The 26059-nt window shown below is 39.6% G+C and overlaps 1 protein-coding gene across 2 annotated transcripts in view; it reads right to left on the minus strand.

The window, feature by feature from the left end:
- Window positions 1-800: 800 nt before the first annotated feature.
- The window catches only part of apoba (apolipoprotein Ba), a 64947-nt gene continuing 39688 nt past the window's right edge, over window positions 801-26059 (minus strand). The window contains exons 19-29 of one of the 2 annotated variants that reach the window (XM_084014018.1): window positions 24847-24977; window positions 23980-24190; window positions 22502-22674; window positions 20320-20495; window positions 18510-18631; window positions 17282-17655; window positions 9919-16989; window positions 9177-9285; window positions 6711-6743; window positions 6418-6604; window positions 801-2145 (exon numbers count right to left, since the gene is read on the minus strand). In XM_084014018.1, the coding sequence (XP_083870144.1) occupies window positions 973-2145; window positions 6418-6604; window positions 6711-6743; window positions 9177-9285; window positions 9919-16989; window positions 17282-17655; window positions 18510-18631; window positions 20320-20495; window positions 22502-22674; window positions 23980-24190; window positions 24847-24977 (9760 nt within the window). In that variant the 3' untranslated portion in view covers window positions 801-972. Of the gene's footprint in view, window positions 2146-6417; window positions 6605-6710; window positions 6744-6838; window positions 6882-9176; window positions 9286-9918; window positions 16990-17281; window positions 17656-18509; window positions 18632-20319; window positions 20496-22501; window positions 22675-23979; window positions 24191-24846; window positions 24978-26059 lie in introns of those variants that run through there. The other variant, XM_084014019.1, reaches the window with a different exon arrangement.

The following is a 26059-nucleotide window of genomic DNA, read 5'->3' on the forward strand; positions in this document are numbered from 1 at the left end:
TCAGATCTTCACCAATCAAATGAGCTCCTCTCCTCACCTTTAATGCGTTAGGGGAGGTTCAGAGCAAGTTCCGTCACTTGACAACCCGATGACAGAAGCAGCGCCGCCGATTTCATAGACGATGAAATATGGCAGGAAATTTTACTTTTACCTACCTTTAATATCTTACAAAATGTTTATATATCTCCATATATGTATAGTAAATATACAGCAGGGGCCTCTCCAAACTGCCCAAAATGTAAGACTATTTTAGGGACAAGATTTCACTGCCTTTGGGAATGCGAAAAGATTCAATGGTTTTGGCAAACTGTATGTGATGAGGTTAGTGTGATAATTAAGCAGCAACTTCAGCCTAATCCAATATTATGTTTATTGGGATATTTCCCTGAATCACTAAGATCACATAAAAACACTGTACATTTTTTTTATGCTTATGTTGGGCCGAAAGGCTGTTATGACCAAATGGGTATGAGATTTGATAAAGTGTTAAGGTACCTGAGAACTCAGAGTGCAACTGCCTGAAATGTAAGACCTAACAAGGATCTTTGAGATCATTGCTGTGGATGTATTTTGGACTTGCTGCATCTAATATAATCTGTATGCACTGTGCTGGACTGTTATAATTTTGAAAATTCTTTTGACAAATGTACTTATTGTAAGTTGCTTTGGACAAAAGTGTCTGCTAAATGCCCTAAATGTAAATTTACTAATAATTCTGTCATAGACATCTAACGTTTCTGGTCTACTGATTTAATTATAACATTTTGGGACAGCATGACAAACACAAATGTTTACTCAGCATTGTTTAATTGAACATAATCATTGAACAGTGACTTACATTCAAAACATTGGGAGGAACCTTGTATAAATTGTCAAATTTTAAGACTAACTTTATATGGCCTGTGAGTAAAAACATTTATACTGCCATCAAACAAAATATTTTTTTCAAAGAGACATGAATAGAGCCATGACTCACTGAGTTGACTGTTTCGGCCATTCGCTGAAAGATTTCCATAGGAAGGGTAAAGGAATTTCAATGTCCATCTTTTTATTGCTCACTCTGATGTACGGCGCTGTGCTCTGGGATGCCTGTCTCATCAGATCTACACATTCATTAAGTCCTCCATACAGATGTGACTGGAAAATATTGATAAACTCCTTTGTTCCATTGTTTACCTGCTCCCTACTTAAAGCATTATAAGCCTCTTGAATCTTCTGTTTGGCATGGTCTTTATACTCACTGACATATCTCTTTGCCTCCTCAATATTTTGCTTTGTAGACAGCTCAACTTCTGCATAAAAGTGATCAATTTGAGAAGCAATGTCCACATTTTCATCTTTTAGATAGGCAATCAAAATTTGTGCTTTTTCAGCAGTCACCCAGGGGAGGTTATTGAGTGTTTCGCGAAACAAATTGAAGCCTCTGTGCACTGAATATCTTAACTGATCATATCCAGACAATAGTTTATCCATGATGTAATTTCCATTGAGAACAACATCAGTTACAGGTATAGTGAACTCAATTCGCCTGACATAGCTAGAAATTATCTCCAGAATGCTGGCAAACCTCTGGACTGCCCTGTTAGTGGCTCTGGATACAGAACGCCGAGCTCGCTGCAACATCTCCAGGCTCGAGAGCTTCTCTTCAGATCCAGGCAATGTTATCTTTGTGTCACTCAAGAACCTTGTGATTGCATCTAGTAAAACAAAAATCTTATTTTCACTGTGTTTTAAGACTCCGCTAACCTCGTCAGCCAACCAGTCCATTACATCCTGCACACTCATTGACATCATGGTATCAGAAGCCCTCCTATACATGTCTTCTCCTTCATCACTCAGATGTGTGATTGAATTTTGCAGCCTATTAAAAGACATGGGCACCACATGATAAGCTCTCTCTATGCCATTGGAGACTGTGTTTTTCAGCTTCATGCTGCCACGGTTGAGATCGAAGCCAAAGTGAGTAATGTGGTATTTGTTAATTAACTTGAGCACAGCGTCGTTTAAAGCAGGAATACTGTCCTTGGTACCCTCGATCACATCATGGAGGAAGTCCCAGTTCCATGACGTCTGTAAGATGAACTTCTGAGAGTTTCTCAGCATGGCTTTGGCAGTGAAAACATCGGTGTCCTTTTCAGGAGTAGACTGAAGTTGAGGGACGAAATTGAGAACAAGAATTGTTAAACCAGTGTCACTGCACCACATATAATTTTAATGCATCTATAGATTTCAAAATGATTTACTGTAAACAACAGTATGCAAATTAAACAGCTTAAAGAGTAACTTAACCCCAGAGCTTTGGTCTAAAGTTGGTTAAATTTCCATAACCACTGTAGCATCACAATCACAGCATAGGCGTTTTCTCTGTTTATTTTCTTGTTCATGTGTGGGTTTGCTTCACTGATTGATCGGCAATGGCTATTATGTGTTTTGCAACTTTTCTGTGGTTATACTGTTACTTTTTTATACTTTTTGTAACAGTGAGTCATGCAGAGAGGAGTAAAGGCATTGGAACCAGTGGTACTGTTACTGGGCAAGACCTAAAAGACCTGATGAAGCACTTCACCATTTAATACTGCTCTTCTTGACTAAAAAAAGGGGCTCCAGTGAAATTGGTCAGAGATAAAAGAGCAGAAAAGTGGATATATGAGGACATCTTAAGGACCATAAGAGCAAGAAACGACAGTTTTGCTATTTTCCACAAGTTTAAAAGTTTGAGAAATGATGTACAGTGTATGGTCACAAAGGCTAAAAAGGATTTTTTCAGTGACAGGATCATGGAATGTAAGAATGAACTAAAAAAACTTTGGAAGTGCCAAAAGGAGGTTGGCTACGATCCCAAAGTAAAATCAAAGTCAACAGCAAAGCAGCTGGTGGAAAAACTCCCTTAACTGAATCGGGCTTATGGTGAACAGAACAACAATCTCGCCAGACTCATTTAAACTTGACATGGTCTCTGATGCTACTGTCTTCAAGCAAATTAGTGTACTAAACCTCACTAAAGGCACAGGTCAAGATCTCCCGCCATCCAAGTTTTTAAGGGATGCTGCAGAAGAAATCACTCCTTTCGTTAAATATCTTATCAACTTAAGTTTTGAAACAGGCACAGTTCCATCCAAATTAAAAAACACGAGGGTGATACCATTATATAAGAAGGGAAGCAAACACGACCCAAACAACTACAGACTAATAATGGAAAGGCTTGTTCTAGAACAGATTCATTATTTATTTTTAAAAAGGCCGTTCTATTTCAGTTTTCTGGTTTTAGAAAAGCACACTCCATAGAGACTTGCTTGGTATACATAACTTACCGAATCAGAAAGGAAATAAACAAGGGAAACTACTGCGGTTTGGTTATGCTGGATTTACAGAAAGCCTTTGACACGGTAGACCATGGCATTTTAATCAAGAAACTAAAAGCAATAGGCTTTAATGAGGTTACACTTGGATGGGTGAGTTCTTATCTCGAAAACCGTACACAGATTGTGTGTAAATGGGACGGTATCAAGTGAGAAAACCCTGGGATGGAGAGTTTGACAGGGAAGCATCCTCGGCCCCATATTTTATTTGTTATTTATTAATGACTCAAAAGCTGCTGTTTCCTGTGATTTATATCTTTACGCAGATGACTCAGTGTTGATGACTGCTCAAAGAAACAAAACCGTGGTTGACGTCACTCTTAGTGCTGAACTGCAGAAGGCATGTGACTTGCTATCAGCAGATAGACTGTCCCTCCATACGGATGAAACTGAAGCCATTTTACCCATTTTAGCAAAATTAGTTTGTCGAAGGCACCAGGTTTTTACGGTCAGGATTAGAGAGAGTGCAATAAAAACAACCGAGTCAATAAACTACCTTGGTTGTATTTTAGACAAATACCTATCTGGTGGGACTGCATGGCAGTGTTCGTCTCCCAGTTCGGGCTTGGGTTCCTTCTGTGTTTGTGTGAGCGTGATGATAGGCAAGATTAACCAAAGAGGAAGTAGTAAAGCTCCTTTTTTAGATAGCCTTGACGTTTTAAAATCATGATGGGTAAAAACAGTTTCATGTACAGTGCAGCAGTGCAATGGAACAAATAGCTAAAGAGGTTAAAACAAACACTTCTCTGATTGCTTTTAAAGGAGTTTTAAGAAGCTGGCTACAAAATAACACCTAAATAAGTCGATTTTAGTTTGAATATAACGAACTGAATAGCTTTATTATTATGTTATCTTCTATTCTAATGTTGTATAAAAAGGCCTAATGTTATAGAACATATGCAATTGTTTTAAATTGTATTCTTTTTTAAATTTCTTTTATATAATTTATATTCCTTTAGATGTTATGTTTATGTGCATTTGCCTCCCTGTTTGTTTTTTATGTTGCGGAGGACCACAATGGAAACAAGCCTTAGGGCTTTATTGTGTTATCCTCGGTGATGATGTCTAGGTGAAGTGCATATGTGCCCTTTTCTGTGCAATCACGAAATAAAATCAATCAATAAATCAATCAAATCCCAAAGGTGCTGCACAGGCGATGCCTTCGAACTTTCTGTTGCAGCCATCATTATGGGAAACGTGAGGTCCTTGTGAAAGGCAGGCTGATTTAGACACAGAGGGAATACCGAGAGTGCAGCATTGTGGGTTTCATGGGAGCAGACTACACTGGCTCTACTCTGCCTCATGACTGTTGAGATGGACAGGTACGTGATAAGAAGCAGTAAAGAAGAAATGTGGAAGGATTGAACTGTTTCTGGGGCCTAGACATTGAACTGCTAGCTATGGGGTTATGTTTTGTATTATTATAGTAGTTACATTCCTCCATTAGCTGATGCTGAGGCAGTTGGCAACATTCATAGGGCCCTGTGATTTACGTAATGCAGAAAACACAGACGGAATCAGGGAATCTGACAATGAAAATGGAATCAACTGTTAAATGCAGAATTCTGTGGAATTTGTCAAACTCTGGATACAATTTATAAAAATGTATGTTTTCTCTAATATTATAAGTGCGTGTCACTGCACCTAAGCTGAAAAAGGGGGGAAAACACAGTGTAATTAATGGGCCATCCCGCATCTGTCCTCTCTGTTTCACCGAAGGGCGGTACACACACACACACACACACACACACACAGATCGATAGTCATGCCGAAGACATTCATTCTAACTTCTCAACATGAATGACTTGACCCGCAAGAATCCGTGATGAGCAGCTACAAACAGAATCTCACATCAGAAATGTTCAGAAATGAACTGATTCACAACTGAAAGTGAAACTTAAATACCGGCAAGTGGATCGACATATGCACTGACTTTAGACACGGTGAAAGTCCTCCATAAATGATTCCACATACACTTATTACATACACATATTTATGCACATGTATGGTCTCTGAATGACAAGGAATTAGAATTAGAACTCCGAGAATGTTTCTGCAGTAAATTTCTTGATTTTGATTCATCAACCACATGATTAGACACCATTTGACGAAAAAATGCTCTAAAATTGTAAAACACAGAATTTAGAAAAATTAAAACGGAAAACACGGAAATTTGGAAAAAATAAAATGGAATGTGGAAAAAATTCATAGGGGCCCTACATTCATCATTCACTCCACTGTTGCAAAACACTTTTGTAGCCATCACTGGGGACTATAATCATGTCACTCTGGACAAAACATTGCCAACACAACCCCCACACTGTAAGAAAAGTACATCGAAAAATTATAAATATCCTGGCAGAAAGTTACCAGTGCCTTTTCCGTTAAGTTTAATTCGTTACATTTCCTTCAACCCTAAGAAAACAATTGTGTAGATTTACAGCATATGGTCTGTATAATTTACAGACACATTCCTTAAATAATAAATTACACAAAAAAAACAAATTACACTATCAAACCTGCCTTACTGTCAGTAACGTCAGTGGTACACAAGTTAACAAAAGCTAAATAACTCTTTTCAACTGAAACGATACTCTTTACCACTGAAGTGTGAGGATGGTTTCTCCAAATCTGTAAATCAAATTCAGGTTTTCGTGGGGCTAGCATAGGTTTTTGCTCCCAAACTTCCATGGGTAATTAAACATATGAGTAAAACACCTGTGAAAAAATCAATACAGAAAAATCTTTCATATTAAAACAGTACATTGGCCCATGTTTTTACAGACCTTTCTTACAGTTCACTAGAGACGATAACCTCCATATACATCACCTGACTGCAGATCAGTCCAATAGCAAAATTCAGCTACACGTTTCAACCAGTAGAGGTCAGTCACTATGTATATTTTTAACACAATATGTATACATCAAATACTTTGCACTTAAATGTGAAGATTTGGACCTGAATCAATCAACAAGTGGTAAATGGTAAATATCCAGATACACGGCTTTCAGCTGAAAAAGGTGGTTTGGGGCATAGTTACTCTTAAAAGTGTCTTACCAGGTAGCGACTGAAGAGTTTTCCATACAACTGTGATGGAGACCTCCGCTGAATCTGCAGTCCAAGGAAACCAGATGATGGACAAGACACAGATGCAGTGATGCCATCTTTGCGAGAAGCAAAGCGGAAGCTTGCATCAACAAATGTTGGGCTAGTGATGTCAACATTGAGAGTATGAAGAGACTCCCTTGAAAACAGAGAAATATTTTTTATAGCAGTATTTTCTAGGTCAATCCATGAGCAACAACTGTTCAAATATGCAGAGAATCAGTCTTTGGACAAAATAAACTCACATGGAATCAGCCAGAGAAGTTTGGCGCTTCATCCTGAGGGAAAAAATCAGGCATGTTTATATAACAGGAAGTTCATTTAGCCTGCTCAAACAGGGTATCATCTAAAAACAACACACATAAGATAAGGACCCTTGATCTCTTCCTCAGAGTGGCTGTGACAGCTCTCCTGACCTTAGGCAAAAATTTCAAACATAAGTTTACAGTAATTTCAATTGTCTCATATCTGGATTGATAGCAAACGTAACTGATGTTGGGACCTAACCGTTAGGACTACACCATGCGGCCCACAAAGCCTACACAGGACAAAGGGAAAAAGGGGATTAAAAACTACACCGCCATTTTAGTTTCACATCTCACCCAGGTGAGAGATGCGACGCCACCCAACTGGTGCCCTATTGGCTGACAATCTTCAGGGAACCCCGGGGAGTCCCCTGGAGCGGCCTGAGCTTTATAAACCAAAGCCGCCTGGAGAACGCTCTCTTTACTTACTCTGACTCTTACTCTTACTCTGGCGTCTCTTCCTACAACCGGCGCAACACCACGTTGCAACGGGAGGCGACCCCTCCTGCAGCGCACCGCTGCAACAAGAGGAACCAAGCCGGTTCCTGCCTTCCAGCTACCAGACGCTGTCTGAAGTAAGCTGACTAAATCGCCAAGCCGCGATTATATCGCCGCTCGTGGAAGGAGGAAACACCAACTGTTTTCTTTATTTGAGTTTGATCAACGAGAGGAAACCCGCTCCGCTCTCGCCTGGACGAAGCCGACTCATCACGTCCCCCGCTCACGCCGGGGCCCACGAACTACCGCCGCGTTACGGAACGCTGTCATCGCCAGGACGGACTCGCAGCTTACGCAACGATACCAGTAAGAGGCTATCAGTCTGGGCAGAGACATAAGTGATAGTGTAGGATATGCTTGTAATTCTTGTTAATGTGTTTTAAGTTCTGATCGCGGACCGCCGAGTCCGTTTGTTCATGTGCTGCTGTATTTGAATGCTGATCGTGATCGCCGCTGGGTTGATTTCTGTAACAGTGTTTTCGACTAACCTCCGCCATATTCGCGAGCTCAGAAAGCCTCTACTATCAGTTAAAAGACCGGTCTCGCGGAATAAACGCTAGTTCATTCGCGCGAAGCCGTGTCATAGCGGCACGGCTTCTGAGCCTCAGAATATCGCTGGCGCATTCTCTCTCTCTTTGTTTGTGTCCCGCTAACCAACACACACACACCGCACACACGTGTCCTACGCCAGCTGTTTCCAGCTCCGGACGCTAAGGACATAGCTCCACCTCTCGCTCTCTCTCTCTCTCTCGCTACCCCATCGGACGTCAGTGGCTCAGCCCCTGAACGCTGTGAGGAATAGCTCCATCTGGTGGCCGCACATAGCCATCTCTCCCTCTCTCTCTCTCTCTCTCTCTCTCGACACACACGCACACACACACACACACACACACACACGCACGCACGCACACACGCACACACACTCCACGTGTGTCTCTCCTTCTGTAGCTTAGTTTCGTCTGTTAGGTAGTTAGGTAATAAGGCTTTGTTAATTGCAGTGTTATTGATTGTGATCATTATTACTGATTTTAATAAATCTTATTATATTATAACTAGCGGTCTCTTGTGCTTGTTGTGTATATGTCACTGGATAACAGCAGGTTGTGAAGGCTAGTGCTTGAATTTCACGCCCTTCTTAATTGTTAGATTGTTTTTATGCTTCTATGTCAATGATCACGATGATTGGCATGAGAGTATAAAACCTTTATATTGAGACTGAATACAGTTTTAGGTTATCTTTTCCCTGATCCCAGGGTGGTGCCCCGTTTATTCATGATTATATCATGATTGGTTTCATGCTGAGCAACACAAGATGTGCATTTTTTCTTGTTGCTCAGCACAACTTCAGTCACCTTTAAAAAACTCTTGGTTAGGTTTAGGAAAACGGTCACCAACGTGTCAATTCACAACAACACTTTGAGACATGCAGTGCCCAACACCGATCTGGTAGTTGAAGTCCTGTGTTGTTGGACCCATCCAACTCCCCACCCCCCACCACAAGTAGTCTTTGTCAATATTTAATACTACATCACTAGCTCTGGACCATCCACTGTCACATGGATTTGTTTAATTCATGTGTCCACCATGAAAAAGGGTCCTAATTAACTTTCCATTGATTGTTGTAGTGCTGAGAGACACAAAAGAAAAATAGACACATTGTGTCCCTAAACATTAGACTGGGCTGTAATACCAGGTGTAAATGTAATCAGTTTAATAATATCTAGATACATAATACAATAACATTTTAATGCAAGGCGAAATAATATGTATTTGGAAATTGAGATGCATGAAACACTTACACTAGTAAATCTCACATGGAGATTAAATAAAACAAATAAGTATATTAAATAATCTAGATTTCTGTTCAAATTAGAAATTGAAGAAACAAAATGTATGCTGTATACTTACCTCAGGTTCTGTTCCAAAACATGTTGCCAGTCCAGATTTACATCACTGTGAATCAAGTTGCACTTCCCATTTAGATTGATTCCTCCATCAAATCCAAGGGTTGCATTGGCTGAGGGGACATAAGAAAAATAACATATTATTTGCAAAATAATGCCTTATGATGTGTTCACACCAAAGGCAAAGCACATTTTTGGCACAGCAAAGATGCAAATTTGCATCATTCATGTATTCACATGTTAATGTCAGTTGACAAAGTTTAAACTTGAGTGAAAAATTAGCATGACCCTGTGTCATGAAAGCCTGTCAGTGTTGAGTCTCAGCTTCTATGTTAGCATAGCCTAGCAACAAGCATTATAACATTTGTTTGTTTGTTTTCTTGCAGACAGAACTAACAAAGCATGATTTTAGACTTCATATTGTCTTCATTATGTAGTTATTATTGCATCTTTTTCATCGTTATATTAAGATTAAATCATAGCAAAATTCACCGAGCATCCCTGGAAGATGTTTGAACCCAGACAGGATGGTATTAGGTTTCCCGGTGTATTTGACGCTTTACAAAGCAGAAATAGTGATCATTTCAACCATGATTTATGAAACATTATTTGTGTCTCAGTGTGTCTGCATAAGTGACACAAATAAACACAAATGATCCAAAGAAATTTTGCTCAGAGTTTTGTGTGAACACAGCATTCAATCTATTTAGTCTTATGAAATAAAGTAGAGTGTGTGCGTGTCTTACCATGGAGTTTATATTCCAAGAAGATCATAGTAGACGTACAGATGGAAGTCAGGGATGTTACAAGGCCAGGGTCACTTTTCTCCACGTTAGCAGTTGTTGACACATTATAAATAGGGGAGGAAACCTTCAGAGTGGCAGTAAGGGCTCCAAAATATGGAATAAACACACTTGTAGTCTTCAAATATTTGGAGATGTAGTCTTCAAATATTTGATATGGTATTGTATACTGCTGGCTATCCATGCTCTTTGTGTACACAATGCTGGAAGAGATGTTGATGAATTGTAAGTCGCCCATATTTATGACCTGATCATACTTGAGAATATCCCAGAGAGTCTTCTGATACACAGGAAGCCTAAATGCCTTCAAGAAAGCTAGGTGGCCTTCCACTGATCTAGTCAGGTCAATGCGTGATTCAGAGTCATCATTACACATGAGTAGATCACTAGCATGGATGAGAGATGCCAGTTGCTCCTTACCACTCCAAGTAAAAAGCTGCTTCTCTGAGCTGATGTCAACATTGGTGCTCTGAATGAGTCCAGCATGACCATAACTACTTGGCTGACTGGCATCAATGTTCAATATAGTCTTGAAGGATTTTAAAGGAACAACATCTAGTTCACCTCTAAAAATGTGCTTTCCATTTGTGTTGAAATATTCAAGCTCAATATTATTATTGCTGGTGTAATCAATAGTTGCAAATGTTTGCTGTAAGGACATCTCAAGAGCCAACTCCTTGTCAAAGTCAAAGTGGAAGAAGTTGTTTTTTGCGCTTTGTTTTACTTTCTCTTGTTTGTCAATGTTTAAGGCCAAGCTAGTCTTGACTGATGAACGCAGTTGGTCAACATTAAGTCTGAAAGTGGCCTCATTTGCTCCATTTCCAGCAAACGTACAGCAGTTCATTATGGTGATGTCTGACTCCCCTTGGGTATAGGTCCGCAGGTGCACATAAGAAGAACGTGTTTCCAATGCCCAGTCCATAATAAGGTTTCCTTTGCTTACAGCCTCAACCAGAGGAATGTTAAACTTGTATTTTATTATTTCCTCGAAGGAAACGCTTGGCTGGGTCTTGGTATTTCCTGTGAGTTTCTGATAGAATTCCAGATTGAGGATGGGTAGATTGATTTTTGCAGAGTTAGCTACAGAAGCTTCTATCCTCCTTCTGGTGAGACTAACAGCACATTGATGATTTGATTCCACATTTTTATGCTCCAGGGACACAGTGGAGGCCACTTTTATTCCTCTATTCATTGTCAAACTGGTGGTGCCATCAATCCTTCCATTCAGAATGTCAAACACAGATGTTGAGGAAGCGCCAAAGCTAGCAACAATGTCCGACTGGTTGCAAAGACCAGCATTAGCATTTATGGAAATCACGGTGGATTTAAATGAGAAGTCACAAGTTATGTTACCCAGGGCTGGGATGAAAATGTTGTTCTGAATGGCTGCCAGTGTAAAAGTAGGCAGTTTAATTTCACTTAAAGTTTCTGGAACATGGACAACGGGTAATTCCAAAGATGGCAGCACAAGGGTATAGGAAGGCACAGAGAAACCCAGTGCTGGAACTTTGAAACTTGGTGTACTGACCTCCTTTGGAACAAAATAGCTAAAGGCTGGCATCTCAGCCCTGAAAGCAGAAACCTCAATATTCAATAATGGTATCTTGTATCCAGGGACACTGAAGATCCTCGGAGGCAGACTAGACGTGTCTATTTTGTGTTTGATATACTGCGCCTTTGCTTGGTTGTACGAATCTTTTAGAACTGCAACAATTGTATCTCTGCATTGTTCAAATTGAGCCTGTAATATGTTTGTGTTGTCGATAATTGCATCATAAATTGGTTCAAGGTGTAATTCAAAGCTGTGTTTGTCAGGGTTCTTGTAGTAATGCAGCTTCAGGTTTAAGTCAAATGTTTGTTGAGTATTGGTAAGCAAGGTTTCCAATCCAGCATTGTCCCACAGAGAGAGGTCTCTTATCTCAGGGGTTTTAATCTCAAAATAAGGTACAGTGATCTCTGGAATAGATAGAGGAACAGTCAAAAAATCCAGATTAGCCTCTCCTATAATGGATGAGTGAAGAAACATGTCAATTCCATTGTTTTCTGTTATGAAGTTTTGATTGTAGTTGTACTGGTTGAATCTTGCCAAAGTAAACCAACAAGCACGCTGCTTCTCAGAGTTTAGAATGACACCATAATCATTCTGTAGGTCTACCTTGCCGGTTAGTTTCAAAGGGAACAAGATCTTCGAGGTGACTTCATTCTTAACATCAAGCACAATCTCAAATGGAATGGCCATGAATTCCAGTGAGTTGGCCATAAATCCAGTAAGACTTCCAGTGAATTCAGCATCATGAGAGGCTGTCACTGCAACCTTTAAGTCCCCAACATGAGCCTCTCCCTTTAAAACCATCAAACTCTTCTTGACAGATGGAGCTTCAGTTTCACATCTTGCTTCAACAGTAACATGGTTTAAGAAAACCGATTCAGCAGTAAGTGTTTGCTTCGACTTCAAGGCCTTGCTGTCTGTTTCTCCCATTACAGTTAACTTGGCAGTGCTAAAATTAACGTTGAATTCTACATTGCTTTTGTGTGTACCTTCATCAGAGTAGTCTTGAATTGACCACTTTCCATCACAAGTAGTTTCACTGGTCACAGTAATGCTTCCTGTTTCCATGGAGGCTGATATATTCTGTTTCATTGATGCCTGACTTGACATTTCAATTAATGGGATATCCAAGTTGTGGTTGTAAGTTGTGTCTACTGCTGCAGAGATTCCATCCTTCAATGTAATCAGTGCATTGTTGACCAAGTCTGCCATGTACATCTGGGTTGTAGCCTTGGTAGTGGTCTTAGCTAAAGCCTCAGCAGAAGAGCCAGTGAGTGTCAAGGATCCTTTATGATCGATGGAGAAGGCCACATGTGAAGCCTCCACTGTTTCTGTGAAGAGCAACTTCTTCATTCTTGGCGCTTCCAGCTGAGCAGTGGCTTCAAAGGTATATTCAAGGGGCTTGATGGGTGATTTGGCATGAGAAGTAATTGTGGCTGTAAACTGTGGGGTTTTTGTTGTGGACGTCGAGTTCTCAATCTTCCATATAGTTCTAAGAGTGTACCGTGGAGAGTTCACTCTTAAGTCCCCATGGAGTTTGCCAAACATTGGGATACAAATGTTGATGGGAACCTCAGGCAATTGGATCTCTGGAATTGGAAGCATTGTGATTTCAAAGTCCTTCAGATTTAATTTGGGGATATTGATGGTTGGGAATCTTATTTCTGAAAGAGTTATTTCTGGGAAGGTGAGATCTGGTAGTTCAGATAGATAGAGCACTTTAAGGTCACCAAAGATTTCCTCTGGGTCAGGTATTTGGATCTCAAATTCTCTGATGTTGTCTAAGCTTGCAACTATCTTTGCTTTGATATTGTCAAAGTCAATGGTGAATGAAGGTATTGTGTAGGAGTTGAGGATGGTGAACTCAGGGACTGATAATCGAGCTGGGATGCTGATGTCCTGCAGTTTGTCCAGGTTGATTGTAAACGCTGGAATGATAAGGTCAGTGAGAGGCACAGTAAATGTGGGAACCTTAATCTCAGCTTTTTTCAGTGCATCCAGGATTCCATTGACAGTGTGCTTCATCTGGGTGACAATCTCATTGTCATTGGTCACTTTTAGGATCTTCTCCATCAGTTGGTTAAACTGCGCATAAATGTAGGCAATCACATTGCTGTAGGATTCACTTGCTCTCTGGAGGTAAACGTACATTTCATTTCTGATATCCATGTCAAGGATCCTTTGACGCACATCCTCAAGGATATCCTGCACTTTCAACTTGATGTCATTGTAAAATGCAGTGTCAATCACGTTTGCCAGTCTTTTTAGAGCATCAGATACCTTTGTGTTTTTGAGTTCTTGCAAATGTGTTAAGATTGAACTTTGGATCTCTCTGAAAAATGTCCTAACTGCCTCAATTTTTTGCACAATCTCATATGTTTTAATCTGTTCATTGAGATAGTTTGTTAGTTCAGCAATTTTATTGTTGGTCTCATCAAGAAATGCATTGTAGTCAAATTCCTTCATTGACTTAAGCATTGAAGAAATTTTTTCATTAAAGTCATCAATGCTTTTCCTCAAATCAATTTCTCCAATTGTACTTGTCACACTATGCAGATGTTGCATAATTGTATCATACACCATTTCAAACTTGATAGAATTCAGAGCATCCACCATCAACTGAACAGTCTCTACAATTTTGAATTCCTTGATGAGAATCACTGCCTGATCCATTAATTCTTTAAATTCATCATCAAGATTGTATTTCAAAAGTATATCCCTAATGTGAGAATACAGCATGTTTATTTTGTTGGGGATTTCATACTCGTCAATCCAGTTGACAATAACATCATTCATAGATTCCATCACTCTTGATATCTCTGCAGATGGGATTTTATATGATAGCTGCTCAACATACATGGCTAAATCAACTGAGAGAAGGTGATCACTTATATCCTGGAAGAACAAAGTGAGATCAAAGTTCCTGACGGCCTGTTTCAGTTGGGAGAGTTTGTCTTTGATTTTCTCCAAGATTCCATGTTTCAAATCGAGTTTTCGCAGCCAAGTTGTGCTAGTTTCTGTCAGCTTCTGTAAATCAATCTGTCTGATGACATCCTCTATCGTATCAAGTGCTTGGACAACTGACTGCTTGATGTCATACTTCTCTTCAAAGGCCCGAAGCTGACTTTCAATGTGTAAAAGTACCATTGTCATCTTGTCAGCATAATGTCCGGCCTTGACGTAGTCTTTGACTGCAGAAAGGATATCTCTAGTTTTAGTGACAATATCCATCACCACATTTTGCATGCTCTGTCTCAAGTTCGTCATTGCAACCTCAATGTCATCCATTGTTACAGCAAACTCATTGATCAAATAATCAAGTTTGGCTTTTACTTGGTTCACATTGTTCTCCAAGTCTATGTCTCGCATGAAGTCACTCACTTGCATCGGTAGCTGATCTAACTTGCCTCTAAAGTCAGTGATAAGCTGATTAATATCTAAACGGCTGATGACCTGTTGAAGAGATTCTAAGGCTTGTACAAGAGTGTTCTTGAACTGGTTAAAAGCAACAGGAAAGCTTTCAATGAGTGCGATGTCAATAACATGACAGTCACTGCTCTTGTCATACTTAAGGAAACCAGCCATGCTAAACTCTTGTATATCTGATCCTTTGTCTTTTCTGAAAATATCTGGTACCATAACTCCTGAAAACTCAACTCCAATCTTCTGAGGATTGTTGTAAGTACTGACGTCCTGATTATAGACATGGTTGTTCACTTTAGATTTTACTTTCCACGTCAGAGACTGGTCACTTGGTGTCAGGAGGCCATTAAATGTGTTGTCTAAATTAGTTGAAGACTCCCCACTTGGAAGCATATGTGTGGTTGACACCCGGCTGTCATGTGAGTACACAAGAGCTAACGGCTCAGCTTTAACCAACAGTTTGCTGTACAGCTGTCCAGTGTGCTTCCCATACAGAATAATTTCTCCATTGCTGTTGAAAAGAGCATCAACAGTGAGGCTGAAAGGCAGTGCCATGGTGCGAATGGTGCTGTCAAAATGTAGAGGCTCAGAATTGATTCGTGCTTCACAATTTGTCTTGGCAGAAAGTCCAGCAAAATCAAGTTCACAGTTGTGACTCAGCTGGGCATCCATTACATTCCCAGATGTTCTGTATTTCATCGTACCAGCCATATCATCATAACTGAGTTCATAGCTGTGATTAATGTTGTGTTCTTCTCCATAAGCTCCCTGTATACTTCCACTCAGACCCATTTTAACTGGCTCAAGCTTCATGTGGCCTTCATTGTTGAAGCTGACATCATAAAACTTGAGCTCATTTGTCATATCCAATGAAAAAACAAATGGCTTCATATCAACCTTGGTGTCTTGCTTGTAGTAAACATCTTCACAGGTGAAGCTGTTAGTCTTGGAGTGGAGGGCTAGGGTCCACAGAGTAACGGTCAATGTGTGACTATTCTCTGTCTCAATCTGGTTCAATCTTCCCATGTTATTGCTGGTGAAAGTCAAAGCCCTGTGGTTCAGTACAACATCCATGTTGTTTCTGGTGGTTGCATCGTATGCATGGCCCCTGAGGATGCCATTCAAAGAGGCTTCTGTAGCTGTAATTTTACCCTCAATATTCAGCTCTCCTCTGCTCTCCTCAGCCATCACTTTGGTCCTGGAGGAAAGGGACGCTCTGTTGCTGTATATGGCACCATTAAATATATTCTCCACCGTGACAGGGCTGCACTCAATGCTGTTGGTTCCACTCATGGTAAGACCATTCCTGCCAAATGTAACGGAAGCTTTGTGCAAACCATGACCTGAGTTAAAGCTGAGGGAACCTTCAGAGTTCACCTCAAGCCTGTTTGAATCCAGGGATCCTGTTATATGTGAGTATGCCCTGTTTGTCTCATCATCAGCCTGTGACTCAATCCTGAGGAAGGCCATATGTTTGGAAACACCAAGCTCCACTTTGTTATTGAGCGACTGGCCCATGGCTGAGGCAGCAGCGCTGCACTTTAAGGTCAGTTGTGCATCCTTATATTTGAGCTCTGCCACATGCTTGAGGACGTCCTTCTGGGTGTTTGTTTTGGACACAATGTTCAGCTCAGAGTTTGCATAGACACCGGTGATGGCGTTGTGAACCTCGATGAGTGGCGAGTTGAAATGAAGCGTGGACTCTCCTGTTCCTTTTCCATCTAGTGGATGCAGGTTGTAGCTGTGGGTGTAGGAGGTGTTGGTGGTGAATGAACCTATGTTAAGAGACCCATCCATGGTGCCGTCTCCTGAGACCTGATCTGAATCTAATGTTGAAGTTGACTGAGCAGAGTAGTAGAGGGAGGCTTGCAGGCCGACAGGACTAGAGGCTTTAAACTTATAGTTGGCTCTTGCGTTCAGTTTATTAGTTACTGTTAATGTTTCTAAAACACTGAAGCTTGTGTCAATGAGGCTGTGACTGAAGGAACTATTCAGAAGATACTTTAGATTATGATCAGCTATTCCTGACATCATCCCGGTTCCTTGAAACAGACACACAGAAAAAATACTATAATCAGTAACTGTGACAGGTAGAATATGTCCTGACCCTAGAAATAAAATAGGAGAAGAAGGGAAATTGCAACCCTTGTAGCGGGCCACTGTAAGTAAACCAACACTGCAACAGTCACTATGGCAACGGTACCCATAAACATGCTCTGAACACCCTACTATGTTGATTTGACTGGGATTGCCCCTTCTAGTACTACTTTATTTCTATGGCAGACACCATTATCCATTAACTATTATTGTTTGCCATTTTAACAAGATGTTTACCTTCAAGCTTGTATGACAGTAAGTTGAAAGGTGATTGGGCCATGGCCCTATACTGTGCAATGTAGCTTGGGACATTGACCGTGATATTGCCCCCAGAAATGGAGCCTTCCCAGCTGTAAAAGTTGCTGTTGATCTTGGTGGATGCTTCAGCCAGACCAAAGAGGGGGACAGTGAAATCCAAAGAAGGCGGTATAGTGAATGATGGTAGTGGGTAATTTTTGGCAGGGATATATAGGCCTATCTCTGCTATATCTATAAGGGGAACAGACAGAGTGGTTGGGATGTTCAGGTCTTCTGACTTTTTGCCTCCATGTGGAAGAGGAAGTGAGATGGCCATCTTATCCTTGTTGAACTGGTATCGGAACAAGATGTCTCTGTTGAGGTGAAAGAAAGTACATATCAATATAATTCCAATTTTGAACTTTTGCATCTGAAAATGAATTAACATGCTGTACATGGATAGGGAACAGTAGAGTACAGAACAACTACAAAAAACAAGGGAATTGTTGTTATCTAGATATACATACGGCAGCAACCTTGTTGTTTGTATGATGGGGAGTCTACGGTTTAGACACATACATGTATACACATAGTTTTGTTCTACTAGGTACTATCATCAAGCTCTGGATGACCACAGACCACTGCAATATTTTTTGTCACCATTTCTTATTCAGTAAGAGGAGGATAATCTCAACATTGATATGCTTTCGCATCACAGTGTCACACCCTCAAGTTGAAATATTTCAACTTGCGCAAATAAGGTAATGAGGAGAATGCTGTGTATTTGTGTCATTTCATATTTGCACTGCCTGATCATGTACATTTGCGCCACCTAGCACAAATTTGTGTCTTTGCATTGACATTTTATGCAATAATGCCACAAGAAAATTTGCTTTTGGTTTGGTGTCAACAGACCTTTACAAACATTTGTGAATTTGTGTTTACATGCAAGGCTGGGATTTTTGTATGTTAGTGATTAGCATTAGCAATTACCATATGTGATTCACAGGCTAATTGAGAGGGTAAGGGCTTCTCTTCACTAATACTCCTGTCTTCACAGTGTGCAGAGACGGGAGGTGTTGGTTTTAAAGCTGCCACCATAAATGTCACCTGACTCCATATAGGCCCATGAGAAAATTCAATGTCAATAGCTTCAACTAGTAGAGGGCAGCAACAATCTATATTATGTATATTGGTTTGGGTTCCTCTCAAACTATTAAATACTTACGACTGCAGAAACAGTTTCTCTGGTAGCGCTGGCAGGGTGAGATCTGAGATGCTCCTCTTACTTTGTATGTTTGCAAGATAGGGGATGCGTGCTGTCAGTTTGTCCAACCAAATATCACCTGCCTTTAGGGTGAATGAAGATAAATGACATTTCACTATAAAGATTGAAAGTACTCGAGAAAAAAAACAACATAAAAAGAAAACATTGATATATGGTGGCACTATCAACACTAAAAAAGTACTCAGTATGTCATTGGTCCAACTTTTCACCAAAATATCAAATAATATATTGAAATTGAATTTGAAATATCACATATAATAAACTGAATGACCAATTGGGACTGAAAATTCCTTGAAGGTAATAATATATAGGTGTTGGGACCTCAGGGTTTGTGTCTATGAAACAATTCATGGATTCAGTGTCGACAAGGGGTCTTTCTCCCTCCCCCATCTGCCTGCAGGCCTGTGTCACTGAAAGTGACACGTACCTGTGAACTCCAGATTCCATTCTGATTGGTCAACTGCAGTGGAAGTTTTGCTTCGCACCAAGCAGACCAAGTTGGGATCACTCTCTTTCTACTTCTTTCGAGATGTCGACCTGACCACAGGGCTCATCTCTCTTCCTCCTGTGACCTTGACCTGAACAGTGGTCTCCTCTTTCTCCTGGGATTCCACCCGGACAAGCGGCCTCCCCACCTCCCTCTTTCTCCTGGGATTTGGACCACAGGTCTCAAGTCCCCAAGCAGTGCCCTCAAAACAGCCAAGAAGCTGGCTGTTGGAGCCTGCTTCTGCAACAAAGACTAGTCGAGACGCATCTCACAAGAAATTCCTCCATCCAAACTTCAAGGACAGCAACTCTCCTTCACAGGAACCTGAAGACAGTAACCTTTCTTCAGAGAAACAACCAACCCTTCTTCAAGGACTCGTACAATCTGGGCATTGCTTAGGATACAGAAACTGAATGTGATGACATTCATGTTTAGTATTGTTGAGTTAAGTGTGTAACCTGAGTTCAGTTGTTAGTGATCAAGAACATACAGTTTGTATGCTCACTAATCCAACTTTCCTAACGGCACTACATATATTACACTAATTATACACATATATAGAAACCTGTTCTCCAGGCAGGGCCACACGGCCTCCCACAAACACAGCCGTCATCTTGTAACACGCACACCCCCCATGCCCACATGCTTTGTGGATTGCATAGAGGCCTCCACCTACGGCTCTATGTAATCATAGAGATCAGATAGCGTCTGCCCGGGCCTCCCTCCTCCTTTATTCAGCTGTTCCGTCTCTGAACACCCGGAAGAATAGCGCCACCTAGTGGCGGTAGCCCAACCAGCCCTCTCTCTCACTCTCTCTCTACTCCCCGTCGCCTTTATCACACACACACAAACACACACACTTGTATAGTATTTAGTTAGATAGGCCACTAGATAGTATGTTAATTTGTTTATTGTTAATAAACCCCTTCTGAACATACTGCTGTGTTTATTTATGTTGTATAAGAGTGAATGATATCAACCTCTTCTCTGCAAAGAATTCAAAAATCCTTCAACTGTTTGTACTCATATGCTAATAGTTATTTATTATTGGCATTTTAGTACAAACCCCTTTATATTGAGACTGAGTCGAGGTTCAGTTTTCCTGCCCGTTTTTTATTAATTTTATTATTAATCATATTAATATCAATAATTATATTGATATTAATAATTAATAATATAATAATAATAATAATATATAATAATATATTAATAACCAAAGCTGCTCCTGCTAGTTCCCCAACAAAAATAAATAGTGTCAAATACCTCAATTCCTTTGGTGACTATGTGACGCAGTTTCATATCAGTCTTTGCCACTTTCTGGTCCAGGATGTGATCGATGAGCTGCTGCAGCTGCCTGTAATGATCTTCTACATTTGGGATCAGTTTCTGAATCTCTGAATTCAAGTCCGATTTCAGTTCTACCTCAAACTTGTCATCATCTGTAAAGAGAAAATACAATGATATATATATATATATATATATATATTAACTGTAAATATATATATATATATACATACAGTTAATTAAAAAGTTTGGGATGTGTTGGTTGAAGAGCTACTTAAATAATACTTAAATACTAATAGACAGCAATGTGTGCAGATTAATGATGCAGTGTCAGGAGTACCCCAGGGATCCATGTTTGGACCAATACTCAATTCTTTACAATTTTACTGATAATACAAATGTGTTTTGCTCCGGGAAACATTTATAGGAACTTCGGAAACCAATAAGACAGGGAGGGATATTGAATAAAACATTTGCAATGATTAATTTGACAGGCAAAATTTCTTGGGGTTGTGATCAATGATAAATTTACTTGGAGACAACACGTTGACAATATTAAAAGTAAAATTTCAGTGCAATTGCAAGCCTGTATTAATCCAGGAATATATAAATTATAAGGCTTTGTATATATTGGATGCCCCCTTTACTTCCTTGCATGGGTTACTGTGTGGATTGGTGCAAGTCAAGCTATAAAATTATTCAATAATTTTGTCATACAACAACAACTTAACCCTTAGGGACCCTTGGGGACATTTTTGTCCTTTTCATTTTTGTTTTTACGATCATTTTGGCTGTTAATGCATATGGCATAAAATTATGTAAAGGTGTATTTTGGGGGGAAATTATTATTATATATTTTTTAATCAACCTTTTACACTGTGTAAACACTTTTGGTACACTGTGACCCTTAGAGACAAAATGTCTTCATTGAAACCCATTATAACTGTCATTTGTGACCCCAGGGCCATTGCAGCATACAGTCATTCTGGACTTCGTGCTGTAGAATTGTAGTTTTTACTATTTTCCACCAGATAAAGCCATTTTCCTATTTTGGGAACACAGATGAAATTCCTCCCTTTTCCAAACTGTCGTATTTCAGATCATAACAGGCCAGTGGAGTACATGTATGCAACAAAAATGATGTGGGTGTGTATATATGGATGTAAGAGAGTGGTGTATATGAGTATTTAGAGAAATCTGTGGGGAATTTTTATTTTGTATGCCGTTTTAGATTTGTAAACACAAATCTGACTCAATTTAGGAGAACAATATCCCACTAAAACCAGGAAAACTACAATTTTTGATCCCACTGCCATTACAGCATGTGTGGGTGTGTGTGGTAAGGATGCGTGCATCTTTGTAGGGTTGTACATTGCATGACCCTATGAACCAGAGCAAGTGGTTCCCATGGCATTATTTTTCATTCACTCAGTTTCATGTGTTAATGAAGGATTGATATTTTTAAAAAAAGCTTGAAAAGAATTACACATTTTTTTTAATATATCTATAATGATTTTATGGCACTTTTTTGACACAGACATTTTTGTCCTATAAGGGTCACAGTGTGAATTATTTTTTCTAAATCTGACACTACACAAAAATATAATATTTTTGCTAATCATTGACATATCCCAGACTGTGATTGTGTGACCATTGTGGCCAGTTTGCATTTAGTATATGGAAAGTAATTCATGTTTTGTGTTTTTTTTCATGAAAAAAAAAACAGTGGCATTATGTACAGAAACTGGCATTTTTTAGGGTTAAAATCCTGAAAATGAATGAATATTTAATAGTTATCTTCAGGACTGTTGCTAATGAACAAAATTGACAATTCAAAAAGAAACATTTCTTGCAACTCGCTTTTGATTTTTAAAATAATGGTTTATAAAGCAATTTTTGCAAATGTGAATATTTTTTAATCATCTTATTATTTTTATTTATTTTTACAAACATTATGCTTCTTCTATGCGTCTTTTTGGTTATGACTAATCTCTTACACTGAAATACTGTGCTATTGTTATTATATTCAGTATATTTATATATACACTTATTGTATCATGAATTACATACTGCATAGTATTTGTATTAACTGTACTACTACAAATGCAGCCATAGACATATGAATGACTGAATGTTCTGTCTTCTGTTCTCAAGCTGTTACCGTAATTGAAGGAAGCTTTCTGTTGGTAGTACGTCTCAGGGAGGTGGATGACTGTCTCTAAGTCCATGAGCACATCCTCATCCCTCTTCAGGGTTGCAGTGACAGAGGCATCGGTTTTCAGAAAGGGAATGATGATCTGAAACTGCAGCATGGCGTCCTTCATCATGTCAAGTCTACATTTTAAAAAAGGACATATAGATTGTAGGCGGTGTCAGGTATATTAACGGATGCCCAAGTAAAATAAAGTAATTTTTTGTTGTTGTAAATTTATCCATCCGTCTGAGATCACGACATTTGACAGTTATTTAGACTACCGGCACACACAGTTCGCAACCAGAACAAGTTTAGGTATAAAGGGTATAAACTGGCAGACTAATTCATTCAACTCGATTGTAGTAAAATATGTTGAAATTATAATCGGAGTACTTGGCCGTAATGACAAGGTCATGGAGAATGCATTTTCATTTGAATGCAGAGTAAACTATTTGGGTGTGCTGATTATTTTAATGCATTCACAGTGTAACAGCAAGACAAAGACGTAATAGCCAATATGAGAACGGCCTAAAGTGATTTTAATATTAGCTCCCTGTCAAAACCTCGATTTTCTCCCAGTGTTGGGACATGTTGGATAGCTCATTTAGGATCACATTTTTGATCAATTCAAAATTACCAAAGATGATGATGCAGTGGAGAGCGCAAAATGTAATGTCATGAGTGTGCCGGTTAGGGACAGTCGTAAAAGCGCAATATCAAGCAGTTCTATCTTCAGAAATGCTTTGGTTTTTCAACATAGGAATCTCAAACCACTGACATTATACAGAGTGACAGCCCTTTACTATTTCACACCTGAGAGTTTATAAAAAAAAAATAATAATAATAATAATAAAAAAATAAAAATAAACTAAGCATGTCATGGTTATCAACAACCTATTTCCGGAATTATGCTCATTTCAGTTTTTTCTTTTATAATAGCTCGCACATTTTTGGATATATTGACACCAAACAACTTTTGCTTTACATAGAAAACGCTAGCTCCGCAAAGAATCTGGTTGTGGATTATGTCCGTGATATGAAATGTTGAAAATGTCAGAGAATATTGTTTAGATAATATCTAATGTGATTGGAAGGAAAGGTAATCAAAATTCTCTCCCGAGGCAAAGCTGCTAGAATCACTTTTGTTCCATATCGATTAGGTTGACGATGAAAGGACGGCACAAGTTGGTTCAGATTCCGGAAAAAGACGGAGACATGTAGGGAGAAACTCACGGTTTGTTGAAGCAAACCTGCTAGCAAGCAGGTTAGGTTCACGGAGTATGTTACCCGGGTAACTGACTCAGATTTATGCTGAACTGGCTATGTGAAACTGAAAAACCAGAGTTTCCCTCATCTCAGGGTTAACTAACTCAAGGTTTTCACTAAACCTGCTTTGTGAAACGGACTCCAGGAGGGGTTGAAGGATTGTTTATAGAACTATGTACCTTGTACGTCCAACAAGACTCAGCTGTGGGATGTTCCTGTTTGTGACATCAAGGGTGATACCTCTCATCTTCTTTCCTTTGGCATCACTGTCAGTCACAGCCAGCTTGATGCCTGCTTCCACGTCAAAGTCAGGAATGATGACCTCTGTGGAGACAGTGTTCTTGTTGCGGTTGTATTTCAGAGATGCAGAGACCTCCGATGAGTCGTCCCCTAGCAGGAAAATGTATTAGTCAGATTTTATGTGCTGAAGTCTTCAAGATCTATTTCAACAATTATAACTGTCTATATAAATATAAGTTATCCTTAATTACATATAAAACAATGCAGTTATATTTGGCACACATTCATTAATTCTGTACTATTACAGTTCAAGTACATGCCAAACTGGGATGGTTACACAAAACCCAGGATTATGTTCGATGACTGATTAAAAATTGCACCAAACAGTTGTGAAAATCCCTTACAACGTAATTCATCACTGTGTTGTTAGAACCAAGAAGTTTAGTTGAGTTTTTGTTTAACTTTAATTTCGTAGTCATTTTAAGCCAAACCATGATGTTTTACTAAACCTAAACAAGTAGTTTTGTTATCTAAACCTAACTAAACTATATTGCCAAAAGTATTCGCTCACCTGCCTTGAAGCATATATGAATTTAAGTGACATCCGATTCTTAATCCATAGGGTTTAATATGACGTCAGTTCACCATTTGCAGCTATAACCACTTCAACTCTTCTGGTTAGGCTTTTCACAAGGTTTAGGAGTGTGTTTATGGACCTTGCTTTGTGCGCTGGTGCAGTCATGTTGGAACAAGAAGGAGCCACACACACACACACACACACACACACACACACAATTAAAGTGTACCTTCTGCCTTCAGGATCAGCTTCAGAGAGTCCACTTTATTTCGACCCTTTTTACCCTCTCTGAGTATTTCATCAGTGATGGTGGCTGTATACTCAGAAACTGCTCCTGTCGACTCAATTTCAACTGCAAACCTGAGAAAACAACACAGCTTTCATTAAACTATCTTGCTAAATCTGTAACTATCTGCTTAGATAAACCATGATGTAGGCCTACTGCATTGGGGTGATCTGGTTGAAAGACGCAAATGCATGGATAAGCAGACACCTGGATTGATCTAAAATGTACAATGAAAAGGTTGATTGCCCAATTCTATAGTTATGAACTGGTTGACGGTCTTTACTCTCATGAAAGGCCAATGACTATCACCTTAAAAAAGTAACATCAACATAGTTAGTTGCAAAACAAAATGTCCAACTCAGTGAGGTGTAGGGTTATCATGGCCTCTATAGCCCCTTTTGTTCATAAGAACGTATGATCTAAGAGTAGTTCAGAGTGATAGTAAATATGTTAGAGCCAAGCTACAAGATACCAAGTAGACAGCATTACACCACCAAATGCACACCAGACTTGTATTACAAAGAAAAGTACATAGTTAAACAAGAATTGTCAAAGGCACATGGGGTGGTAACAACAACTGATGCCTGGACATCACATGCATTTGATTCCTATGTGCTGATCACAGCTGCCACATCTCTGTGGGCTAGGAGTTAAGGAGTCATAAACAAACAATTGGGAGTCCCTGTTTTTTTATTTGATATACACTATAATGCCAAAAGTATTCGCTCACCTGCCTTGACTCGCATATGAACTTAAGTGACTTTCCATTCTTAATCCATAGGCTCCTGGGAAGGCTTTCCACAAGGTTTAGGAGTGTGTTTATGGGAATTTTTGACCATTTTTCCAGAAGCATATTTGTGAGGTCACACACTGATGTTGGGCGGGAAGGTCTGGCTCTCAGTCTCCGCTCTAATTCATCCAAAAGGTGTTCTATCGGGTTGAAGTCAGGACTCTGTGCCAGTCAAGTTCATCCACACCAAACTCTCTCATCCATGTCTTTATGGACCTTGCTTTGTGCACTGGTGCAGTCATGTTGGAACAAGAAGGAGCCATCCTCAAACTGTTCCCACAAAGTTTTGGAATTGTCCAAAATCTCTTGGTATGCTGACACATTCAGAGTTCCTTTCACAGGGGCCATGCCCAGCTCCTGAAAAAC

Source organism: Eutrigla gurnardus, assembly GCF_963514095.1.
Source record: "Eutrigla gurnardus genome assembly, chromosome: 7".
NCBI classification, from domain to species: Eukaryota; Metazoa; Chordata; class Actinopteri; order Perciformes; family Triglidae; genus Eutrigla; species Eutrigla gurnardus.